Source organism: Heteronotia binoei, chromosome 9 (assembly GCF_032191835.1).
Source record: "Heteronotia binoei isolate CCM8104 ecotype False Entrance Well chromosome 9, APGP_CSIRO_Hbin_v1, whole genome shotgun sequence".
NCBI classification, from domain to species: domain Eukaryota; kingdom Metazoa; phylum Chordata; class Lepidosauria; order Squamata; family Gekkonidae; genus Heteronotia; species Heteronotia binoei.
Window position 1 is genome coordinate 57,138,582 of NC_083231.1, and position 12,920 is coordinate 57,151,501.

The 12,920-nt window shown below is 39.2% G+C and overlaps 1 protein-coding gene across 1 annotated transcript in view; it reads right to left on the bottom strand.

Moving 5' to 3' along the window:
* FHIP1A (FHF complex subunit HOOK interacting protein 1A) overlaps positions 1-12,920 on the bottom strand; it is a 135,274-nt gene that overhangs the window by 72,125 nt on the left and 50,229 nt on the right. The window contains exons 2-4 of the mRNA XM_060246653.1: positions 10,466-10,683; positions 8,545-9,171; positions 2,435-2,593 (exon numbers count right to left, since the gene is read on the bottom strand). Of these exons, the coding sequence (XP_060102636.1) occupies positions 2,435-2,593; positions 8,545-9,171; positions 10,466-10,570 (891 nt within the window). The 5' untranslated portion in view covers positions 10,571-10,683. The remainder of the gene's footprint in view (positions 1-2,434; positions 2,594-8,544; positions 9,172-10,465; positions 10,684-12,920) is intronic.

The window sequence follows — 12,920 nt, forward strand, 5'->3', positions numbered from 1 at the left end:
CTATTATTAAATAACATGATGATATTAAGCTAACTGGCCAATAACAGAAAGCAAGCAAAGAAAGTCAGGTAGGTGAAAACCATCACACATGGGTTCAGACAGCCTGACTCATCCTCTGTCACCACAGTGATGAAAGACCTACTGCTTTATGACACAGAGCCAGAACAGGGATGGAAGCAAGAGAAGCCACTACCACATGTCTGTTCCCGATTCAGCAGCATTAAACTAATCCCAAACTGAAATTAGTTTTTATTTAATCTATCTATCTATAAATATATAAAAGCCTTGTGTGCTGGCACTTTCTGGCTCTGCCACTGGATGCGGTGTGTACTACATCAGCCATTGGCCCATGAACTGCAAGTGAAGACAACTTGCATGCCATTGGCTGGGTCCGCTCTTCTCCCCCACCCACTCCTGCCCCAGGACAGACAAGGATTGGGTCACTAGGGAAACTGCTAAGCAACAGCTGTTGCTGGGCAACCAAGTTTGCTTCTGTCAGTAAAAGGCAACCAAGCTTGGTTCTCTCAGTAAAAGGCGGTGGGGGGAAGACCCTTTCCAGGCCTCTTTTGGCCTTTGAGGGAGAACTCATTGGGCCCAGTTTAGACTATGGCTGTCAGTTCCAGGTTGGTGGAAAATTTCCTGGAGCTTCTGTGGTGGAGTCTATGGAAGCCAGAGTATGGAGAGGGGAGAGAGCTTAGCTGAATGTTATGCCACAGAGTCCACCCTCCAAAGCAGTTGTTTCTCCAGGGGGAGAGAGATCTATTGTCTGGAGTTCAGTTGTGACACCAGAAGATCTTCAGGCTCCACCTGGAGGTTGGTACCCTAAGCCTGCTACCTGCTACTGCTGCTGGGAAGGAAATGAGACTGCCAACTCCTGGTTGGGAAATTCCTGGAGATCTGAGGGGTGGAGCCTGGAGAGGGGTGAGTTTGAGGAGGGGTGTGACTTCAGAAAGGTACAATGCTATATATCCTACAGCCTTCACCCTCCAAACCAGCCATTTCCTCCTGAGGAACTATTGCTGCCAATCTCCAGGTGAGGGCTGGAGATCACTCAGAATTACAACTACTCTCCAAATGGCAGAGGTCAACTCCTCTGGAGAAAATGGCTGCTTTGAAGGGTGGTCCCTGTGTCATTATTGCCTGCTGAGGTTGTTTCCTTCCTGCTTTGGTCCACATGGTGATTCACACCAGTCATAGACTTTCAGCCTAAACTACCTCACAAGGGTGTTGTGCAGATTAAATTGGGAAAGGAGAGTGATGAAAGCTCCTTTGGCCCTCACTGTGGAGAAAGACTGTATTTTTCCTAGGTAGAGGCAGAAGGAGATGCAAAGCTGAAGTTAGATCAATTCCCCTACAGAAAATGGCTACCTTGGATGAGTGGGAAGACACCAAGGTTGGGTGGAGTGAATGCCTTCACTTGGGTGAGTGGGTGGTAAGACAGCAAGGGGAGGGACACTCACCCAGAGCCTCTTTCTAGAGCCCATTGTATTTTCCAACACAACAGGCCTTATTGCTAATCTATTATAAACTATTCCTAATCTATTCCTAATCTATATGAACTTTATGCATTTTGCAAATGTTGTGCGCAACTTGGGTAAAAATTAATCCTTTAAACTCCACATTCAAACCACAATATAGGACCAGCTGTCCAATCTATGGCTCAGTGTTATATGAACAAGTCTTGACCTTGAACAATCCATCTGCTGCACACATGCCAAGTCTTCCCTTTTTTTGCAGCAAACTACAGTTTGATGTTACATCCAAGTCATCAAACTATGATTTGCTCAAGTTCAGAGTCAACTCACCCAAAGTTCTGATAGGCCAGCTACTAGTGGCAGTTTACAACACAGTGAGGGTTATTTGAAAATCTATGAATAAATAAAAACCTATTTTTAAAATAATAAAATTTATTTTAAAAAATGAGATAAGGAAACTTAGCAAGCACCTCAAGGCATCTATTGATAAAGAAAGTCTGCCTAAACCAGCTACTTATCAATTGTATGTTCAAGGGGTCATGGGGAGGGTGCTCTCTTGGTGCTGGACAGCATTCAGCTGAATCCTAGCTGCTACATAGCACAATGGGATGTCGGTAGGGTTCAGCACCTCTCGGCACAATTCTGTGCATGAAATTAAACACAAACAAACAATGACTTCCTGTTGCCCTCAAAATTGAAACCAGAATTTATGGGGGAAAGCCATGGCTTCAAATTCTGGTTTGGAAGGCAACTACAAACCATAGGATGTTGGCTCAAATGCAATGGCACACCATAAAAAGAAGGGATTTGGGAGGGTATAAGAAAAGAGAGACTACTTGTTATCTAATGTTCATTCATATAATACTAAACTGAAGTTTGGCACAATCAAGAGACAACCTGTCAGTATTTATTCTGAACACTGCTGCACGCATGGAATCTCTCTCTTTCTCAAGTATTACCTGTATTACTGCATTGCAAAACTCTAGGGAGTTCATGAACTGGACAAGAGCTGGAGAAAGAAGCCAGTCATCTTTCAGCAAGCAGTGCCATTCCTCTCCTTTCTCTTCTAGTTTTGTAGGCAAAGATGAATACAGGCCACTTAGACCTGTTGCTAGCACCTGAATTAAAGAAAAACAGATGGGACAGTGCTATTAACATTCTCTAAAAAAGATAAGCCTAGATGGTTCACCCAATTTACAAATGATAAATATTATGACAAGATAGTAGTAATAGTAGTTGTTTATTACGGTCTCTAGACCAGCATACAATTCAAACAGGCATAAAATAAACAATAGTAATACATGATAATGATGTCTAGCCTGCCTCCCATTGCACTAAGAGACATCTGAATGAAATAATGGTTTAAGTGGGAGGAATGTTCCTTAGGCTGGCAGAACGTCCTCCACCAGTGGCAATATATCATGGTGGTTTTTAAACCAGGTTAAACCAAGGGGTGTCGAACATGCAGCCCAAGGGCCAGATAAGGCCCCCAAAGGGTTCTTATAAGGCCCGCAAGCAACTCACTGTCATCCAATTCCTTCTCTCTTACTTCCTTCTGCACCACAGCTTGCCTTGCCAGGCTTGCTCAATCTCACAGGAGCTTCAGACTACAGACTATTTTCTCCATTGGCTAACCAGCACATGAAGCAACTTATGTACGAAAGCTCACAATGCCCAGCCATTTCATGTTTTCCTCTGAGTCTCAGGCTCAAAGCACTGACCATGAGATTTTTGTAATGAATATCAACAAATCAATAGTAGATTTGCAACTTACAGACACACATCTAAACACCTGAACAGCATACTCAAGATTGCTACAGCACAAACATTGCCTCCAGATTTGATGCAATAATTCAAAGCAAGAGCTGTCAGTTATCAGAATCTGTTAAATAACAAAGTATTGCAAGAGTGCTAATCTTTTAAACATATTTTGTTAAGTTTTTTTTTAAATCTTTGTGTTTGTCTGTATCCTTTATAATGTTTATATCTTCACTAACCAGCATTACCTTTATGACACACATGGCCCAGCCTGGCAAGATTTCATTTATATCAGATCTGACCCTCAAAACAAATGAGTTTGACACCCTTGTTTTAAACTTTTATGGCTTTAATAGTTAGTATGGGAGAATTTTTAATCATAAAACTACATAGTAATAATACAAATGTACAATTTGTAGAATGTGCTATTTTGCTAAGCTCATCATGATTTTTTAAAGAAAGAAATACTGGCTTGGATCCAGCAATGTATAAGCAAAAACTCGAAATGGACTTAGTGCTGTTGTGCAGAAGCAAGATCTTCTATAACACCAAGCATTTTCCTCACATACCAGAGTTGTGATGCAGAGAGAGGCAACGGCAAACTATCTCAGTATGTCTCTTGCCTTGAAAATGCTACTGAGTCACCACAAATCGGAGATCCAGTTTGGTGTAGTGGTTAAGTGTGCGGACTCTTATCTGGAGAACCAGGTTTGATTCCCCACTCCTCCACTTGCACCTGCTGGCATGGCCTTGGGTCAGCCATAGCTCTGGCAGAGGTTGTCCTTGAAAGGGCAGCTGCTGTGAGAGCCCTCTCCAGCCCCACCCACCTCACAGGGTGTCTGTTGTGGGGGAGGAAGGTAAAGGAGATTGTGAGCCGCTCTGAGACTCTTTGGAGTGGAGGGCAGGATATAAATCCAATATCTTCTTCTTCAAGTCAGCTGTGACTTGACAGCACTTTCCATACATATTGTAATGACCAGAAACTTTTTCAGCTTTCAATATGTACACCACAGGCTCAGGTAAAAACAAAGCCCAAATATTGTTACTCTTATTTCACCCCCTAATCTTGAAGGGAAGGGAAGAGAAGAGAGCTACCTCTGGGATAGGCCTATTAATATCAAGAGGGAAAGCATTACCTGACAATTTGTTTTATTACTAATAAATCCAACTTCATACATATGGAGTTACATTATTGGAAACTATGCAGCAGGTAGTTCAACACCAGAAGCGTCTTGAAAGACGGTCAAGTGGAGCCCTACAGAAGTTTTCTGAGTGAATGGAAATACTTCATCCAGTCAGGAGCCACAAAAGAAGCCTTCTTTTTTAAAAACACGTTATAGTTATTGATGTGAAGAGTGGAAATAAATTTCTCTCTTAGATGGCTTCTTCCAGCAATAACCACAGAGACATGGCCAGAATAAATATTATCAGTCATACAACTTTAGTTTTACATGAGCCAGTTAAAACCAGGCTCCTTACTAGTAAATCATTTTGAATACTTAGAAGATAGATCTGATTTTTGAGAGGTGCTGAAATGAAACGTTAATTTTTTGACTGACAGATTAAATTAGACTGCCATCCTTGCATTTCTCTGAATTCAATGGAATACGTGCTACCCTTACCAGCTACTTAATACATCAGATAAAAGCTTACGACTAAATAAGGAAGCAATAGTCTTCCTATGTAAGATTTTAATGATATTAACAACATCCTTGTGTGGCCCAATTCTATGCATCTTTACTTAAAAATAAGTTGCACTGAGTTTGATACAACTGACTCCCACCCAGGCACATTGGACTGCAGCCTCAATCACAGAGACAAGAAAACCAACATAACAGTGTTATTGCCAGGGAAGCAAATGTAGCCACCTGGCTTGTCAATAAGTATTAGTTCCTAGGTTTAATCTAGTTCCTGAATCAATCCATAGTTTTATACTGCCCTTTCTGCAAGGTCAGCAAGTATGGGTTCCCTTCCTCCATTTTGCCTCACAACCACCATTCAAGGCAGGCTAGGCAGAAAAAATGACTGCCATGGGGTTACCTACTACCTAGTGAGCTTCCTAGTGGAAAGGGAATTTTGAGTCTCTTTCTTGCCACTTGGAAGCTGACACTCCAACCAATGTTCCATACATTTCCCCAAGTCTTTACTTAAGGAAGAGTACAGACAAAGCCCCCCCCCCCCAATTATGATAAGCTACTTGTTCCTGCTCATAAATTACTTCCAGTTGGGAGAGGCCTCCAAAAGAAAAAAAACCCCAGTGATAGCTATGGCTAAGTAGTAATTTTTAACTTGGTCCTTCCCATCTTGAGAGTGACAGATGGCCATTTCTCTAAAGTTGATTCTCTTGCTGTCCCTTTACTACTCTATGCTGATAATGCTGTAGCGTTATCCCATTCTCAGAAGGGTCTTAAACAGCTCCTTTTTGCTTTTGTTTTCTATTGTGATACAAACCTCCTATCCATCAATTACATAAAATCAAAAATTATAGTATTCTTGAGATCTTGGAAATGAATAAATTGGCATATTAAAGGAAACAACACTGAACAAGTACAATTTTTTAAATATCTGGGTGTTTCCTTTCAGTACAACAACAGTTTGATAGCACACCAAAAACAAGCCAAATGCAGTTTGACTGTGGCTGCAAGATTCTTTTATGTGAAGGGTAACCAATTTGTAACCGCTGCCATTCGTGTTTTTAATGCTAAATCCATTTCCCAAATACTATACTGAATCACCATTTGTATTAGTTCCTTTAATTATCAGGTTGAAAAAAATATAGGTGATGTTCTTGCACCATATTCTGGGGGTCCCTAACTGTGTTAGCTATGCAGCTATATGCTTGGAGACTGGTCAGAACTTTTTAGAGACCAGAGCTCTGAAATTTTGGTTACATCTTCATATTAGGGCTAAACCCATGTCTATTTGATGCTGTCCGATTCCTTTATATCTAACTGGGTGCACTGGATTCAGCGGAAAATACAATCTATAGGTGTCCCCCTTAACTCTCTTTAAGGTTGACTCAGTCTTCCATCCTTCCGAGGTCAGTAAAATGAGTACCCAGCTTGCTGGGGGGAAAGTGTAGATGACTGGGGAAGGCAGTGGCAAACCACCTGTAAAAAAATGTCTGCCATGAAAACGTCATGATGCGATGTCACCCCAGTCTTGTGGTGCATATATAGTAGCATGAGGTGTGATGTTTGTTTGTCAAGACACATCCAACATCCAACCATTGTAGACTGTCATGTCATTTAGCTTAGTATGACCATACATTATGGCCACAATCTACATAAATTTATAAAGTTAAGGGCTGCTACACTCTTTATCTGTGTTTTGTCAGATCCCTCACTGCCAAGACCAAATTCAGAATTATAGGTGTTCATGAAGCAAGCAATTATTGAGAGTTGTCCAGAGGTAGTAAGCTCTCTGAACACCAATACTAGGAGGGGAGCTAGGAAAGGTCCTGGCCTGTCTACACCATATCTGTTGGCTCTCTACAGCAATTGGTTTGCAATTGTGTGAACAGGATGCTGAATTAAATGGACCACTGGTCTAATCCAGCAGGGCACCTCATGTTCTTTGAAGTAGATTCCATACTGTGCTGCTTAGGGTACCTAGCCTCACTGCTGATATGACTTTAAACACACTAAGGCAATCATTCTAATTTGGATTGTGTTTGGCAGTCATGGCCCCCTACTGTTTCAAGGTTAACATACTTGGCTTTAATCTTCAGAGTAAAGAGATTTTCTCAAAATTAATTGACAAATGTAATTATGGAAGTTACAGTGCAGATTTAATAAGGGTATCTATCTTGGGGGGAAATTTTATAAAATGACTACTTAAGACATATTCAAATAAAGTTAACTAGAGTCTCTGTTCTTACATCCTGCATTTGCTCTATAGCACAGCAACTCTGAAGCTTTTAAAACCAAATTAAATGAAACACAACAGAAAACTGTTTCACAAGTGCTGTAAGCTGTGGCTCCGATTCTGCTTACATCCTTGTCACCACTACATCAATTATGCCAAAACATTCCTTAACAGATAACTGTGCAGTAATTGCATGAGCCCTATTCATTTTACTGTACATGTGGAAATATTTTAAATACTGCATAGAAAGAGAAGCATTTTTGGAGTTATGAACCCATGTGGATAACCATAGGGTGCTAACTACAGAAGTAAAGCTTTATATACCTCAAATTTTCTGCCAAATTCTGCATTCCTACTAGAGTGGGAACTTATAGAAGAGATAAAAATTATCAGACAAGCCCAAAATATTAAACATGCCTGCATGCCTGAAACACATAATTATGTTTTTTTAAAACGGTGTGGCATTTAGGTCAAGAGATAATGGAAATGATGCTGGAGTGGTACACAAACTAATACTGGGGAGCTGAAATTTTTTGAGAAAAATACCTTGTTGGAAACCCATATGTACATACTTCTGACCTAAAAGATAAAAAGGAAGCTGGAAGTTTACAGCTCCTTCCACACTAGAATGCTTTCTTAGTGACCAATCATTCCTATTTTCCAATGAACTGCAAGTGGAATTAAAATCCTGGATCTATATAGCATCCAGTATACCCAGTGTGGGACCAATCTGCCTTAAAGAAATATTACTGGTCTCACAGGGCTTAAGACAAAAAAATGCTAGTAATTGTGATTAGCTAGGAGACACAAAACAGCTCCAGTCACTGTAAACTCAGTTCTCCACACATATTCTGGATTGAAAAAGGTAGGGTGGGGCGGAGGGAGACACAGACAATCTAATTCATTTTTAAAGTATTTCAGAACATCCTGAAGACAACTAAACATAAAGAGAAGAGACTTTCCAAGTCTCAATTGTTACCAAATTAATGGCTAAAAATATAATGTTTCATTTTAAAAATGTGATTATCAACTGATATATTAGGATACAGACAGTACCATTGTATGCAGAGTTACATAAGATCCATTGAAATCAGCAGGTTAAGACAGACACCGGATGGCAATGTAAGAAATGTTAATATAATTCATTTCAAATGCCAACATAAGTATTTTGGTTCTAACCCCACTAAATAGCACTAATTTTATTAATAATCTATTCATTTTACTCATCTTCTGTGTACATATAAATAATTTAAAAAGAGCACTGCTCAAGAATAAGTTTGAATGTTTAAATTAATTCGTCATATTTACAAATGCAATGTAGTACCTTCTTAAATGGCTCAAGACCATATCTGACACCACCCACACTATTCTAATGAATTCTGCTTTATGGAAAGAGGGGAGGAGATAATGTCAACATAGAAAGAAGGCAGCAGAAGAAACTTACCGGACAAAAGTAAGTGTTTTCTACTATGTGATTAGCAACTACATTGTTTTCTGCTGAAAGGGACATTATAAAAAGTAGTGCATCACGAGCCTGTTGGCCTATGGTACCTTCACGGTGGATGAAAGGAATCAACAGAGAAAAAATTAAGAAGTTTGCAGCCCCTTGGTCCTCACTAGTATGGAAGAATAGTTCCAGAATAGATGGATCTTTGGCTAGAATTGAGCACAGCTGGTTCAGTAATACCACTAGCTCTGCTTCCACAGCTGATGTTGTGGTTCCTGAGCAAGAGCTCAGCAACATCATCAAAGGTTTCAGAATTGGTTTGTGATGCAGCAAGGGCTGGTGGGACTGAGTGACAAGCATCTCATACATCTTCAGTTGTTCAATTTTCATATCATCTGTGAATTCCCTCCTGAGACTCCAAAGGAAGAGTTTTTCCATAATATTTTCTGTGACCACAAACTCCAAGATAGGTCCCATTGCGGCATCTTTTGCTTGTTCTTCAATCAACAAAAAAAGCATGTGCTCTACATAATTCTGCACAGTGCTGGCTTCATCTTGAGGAATTACTCCATATTTTGCTTGAATATTCTTCAAGGGGTCATGCTTCTCTAAAATTTTCACAACCTATGGAAAATTGAAATAACTTTCAATTCAAGACACACAGGTTTCAAAATACTACTATTTTAATACTATTTTATACTAATGTCAAGTCTTCAGGGGTTGACAAATTCAGTTCAATAGTGCATTGGTACGATCACTCTCATTAAAGTACATTTGAAATATACCTCAGCATAGAATGGAGGGATAGATAATTAAATAGGAAAAGTTATGAATGAAGAAATGGAATTTGTTCATGAATTCCTTATGTTTAAAAATGTGCATCATTTCTCCTGAAAGAGAGAATTTGCTAGAATACACTAGCCTATACAAAGACTTGCATCTATGCAAACATTCACAGATGAACCTTATAATTGCAATTGCCACATACTATGACTTTGCAAATACCACCAATGTGAGTTTCCTGCATTGTGCAGGGGGTTGGACTAAATGACCCTGGAGATCCCTTCCAACTCTATGCTTCTATGAATTGCAGGCAAAAACATAACCAATCTAGCTTTTGCCCTCATTTTGTAACCGAAAGTATTTAGAGTCACATTATCAGGTGACCTTCATCAACAAGAGTGTGACCTTGCTGATGTTCTTGGATCTCTCAGCGGTGTTCAAGAATCTGTCAGTTAAGACCTTTCGTATGGACACTGATCCATGTGCCCTACCAACTTTAAGAACTTCCTCCCCTACAGCAATTCACTGGGTATCAAGTTTGTAGAACTTTAGCCACCAAACAAGAGTTCTCATTTTTTGGAAACTGCCAAATTGTTGGGGGGGTTTTGACCTATTATTTAACCAAAGGTGGTTTTGTTTCTTATTTTTTAGAATGCTGTTGGTTTCTTAAGAAATTGTTATCTGTTGTTGATCATTTCATTTTATTTTACTGTTTTGTATTTTGTTCTAAACCACACAGAAAGTTTTTAAAGTGAGAATGCAGGATAGATGTATTTTAAATAAATGTATTCAAATGCTCCCTTCCAAACCATGAAAGTTTTATTCCAAATTTTGTTTCACTTGCAGTACAACCTAGATCTCACTGTTCTCTACATCATTCACTCCTTGAAGTTTTATCCTCTTGCAACAAATACAATATGCTGTAATAAATAATAGAACAGCAAGATTTTACAGTTTTTCAAAACATGAAACATCAAAGAATGTGCTTCACTGTCAGCACTGTACTGCAACACAGAAGTAGCTTGTATTTTGGCCAGTCAAACCACAACCCAGTCTTTTAATCAAGTGGATCCCAGCCAATACACCCAACTATAAAAATCAATACAACAGAATAAACTTTCCTGTGGTCCATTACCTGTGCCCAGTGGGTTTTAAAGACTATCATGCAGGTTTCTGGATCAACTCCTTCCAGGCTCACAGCCTGATGGTTTTTCCTGCCACTCGTACCTGCAGACATCATAAACTCTCCAAAGGTCAATTGTTCTAGGTCATGGTCAGTTTCCTTTGTGTACTGTGAAGCAAGTCTCTGCTTTATACGCGTCACGTCTGGACAGGCATCTTTGATCCAGAAGGCTAATAAAGCAAACAGACAAATAAAAATTGAGATTTCTTAGGAATTCAAAATTAATAATGGAATGGGGACACTATAACTTTATTTAAAAAAAACCATAGCCCAGTCTTTCACAAGTATCAACTGCTTGGCCTATTATAGTTCTTTTGTTAGATTAATCCACATCTCCATCACAACGCACAGTATCTGATTCTGTGCTCTCCTTAAGCATCACTATAACTGGGATGACATTATAGGATATACTATTGTTTCTTTCTGAGAGAATAATTAAAAAGGTAAAGGTAGACCCCTGTGCAAGCAACAGTCGTTTCCGACTCTGGGATAATGTCACATCACAACGTTTTCACAGCAGACTTTTTTACGGAGTGGCTTGCCATTGCCTTCTCCAGTCATCTACACTTTACCCCCAGCAAGCTGAGTACTCATTTTACCAATCTTGGAAGGATGGAAGGCTGAGACAACCTTGAGCCAACTATCTGAATCCGGCTTCCACCGGGATCGAACTCAGGTCACGAGCAGAGTTTGGACTGCAATAATGCAGCTTACCACTCTGTGCCACAGGGCTCTGATGGAATAATTACAAGATGTATAAATGTAGCTAGATGAGTGGAGATCCTGGGCTGAGAAGCTGAAGGCCCACTTCTTTCTGGCCATATTATTGATATTTGTGGGTCCTGCTAATTAGAAGAACATGAATGTGAACAAAAGCTTGATTTACTAAACAGAAAACATTCAGTTTTTATGCCTTTTCTTGTATTCTCTTTTGGTGACTCCGCAATACCAGCAGTGAAACTGTATGAGGTTGAAGGTTTTATAAAAAGATATTCTGAGACAAACAACTATTCAGTCTAACACTTGACTTTTCTGTTAATAACACACTGGGTAAGATTACAGTATTTTAAGTAGCTCAGAATGAAAACATCAAAATCTGTACCAATGATAAAAGGTCATTATAAACAGAGGGGAAAGACTTATATTTACTAAAGCAATACAAGTATCATTTTGTTCAGAAATCTGACAGCACAAGCTGAATAATGGGTTGCATCCTATCACTCCATTCCTATAAAAGTGGCATCTCTGTCCAATTAAAAAAAAGCTTTTGTGTTGGGAAAGAAAACAGAAATCTTAGAGACATGCAATAACAGGAGCAGTTCTGTAAAGCTCAAGGAGGCAGAATTTTACGTGGCCAGAAAAGTTGCAAATTTTATTACTTCATCAGAAGACTGGTGAAAACAGGTCAGTTACAAGATGCTCTGGATCAGTTAAAAAAGGATTACACACAATGATGTTTCATACACATGCAGTCACTTCAAGATAAAACACGGTTTCATGTAAATGACATGCCAGTCTACAGTGGTTGGATGTGCCTTGACAAACAAACATCACATCCTCATGCCACTATATATGCACCACAAGACTTACACAGCTATTCTCAAATTATTAACAGAAAAGGATTAACTTAAAACTGCAGCATGTTTACCAAACATTTGATGATGATGATATTTCTATTACAGTAGTTGTATTTTTATTTATGCATTCATATTTGGGTACTGTTTGCCACACAAATGCTAACAGTGCCATCTGATTGAGGAACTGTCAAAGAGGAATTAGTAAAACTGAGTGAAGAATGCATTTTACTATTTGATGCTACATGTAAAGTATCCTGCTCACCAAGTGAGTCTTGGTGAGCCATCTTGGAAGCAGTTTGTCTTCATTATTGGGCTGCCTGACAAGTATAGCAATTAAGACAGAATGAATAAGTTTAGCACACATTCTTGTCATTCTAGAGAACTAAAAGACCTTTACTGCACACATCCTGTCCCCCAGGAAAAAAGTACTGCAAAATAAAAAAATTATAGCAACTTAAATGTGCAAGTCTGAGATGTCCAACAGAACTATTGCTCAGAAAACACACACACAGTTAAAACTAACTGCCTTCTCTTTTTATGATTCCTTCTTTTGCACAACACTTTTGAAATATAAACAAGGAAGGCCTGCAATTTTTAGCTCCTGCAAGTCTGAAGCCTACCCTGCAGAAGTGGCTGCCTAGCCTGTCTTAGTGAGATCAGCTATCACATTCCTGTATGCATAAAGTTCTCCTTCTAAACAATTGTCTCGTAATTATATAAAAACAATTCCCTTCAACTTTAATTAACCCCTTTTTGTTTATAACAACCAATATTTATACTATTTAACCTCTGCTTGTGGCTTACCTGTTAAACTAGTAATTCTATACCAT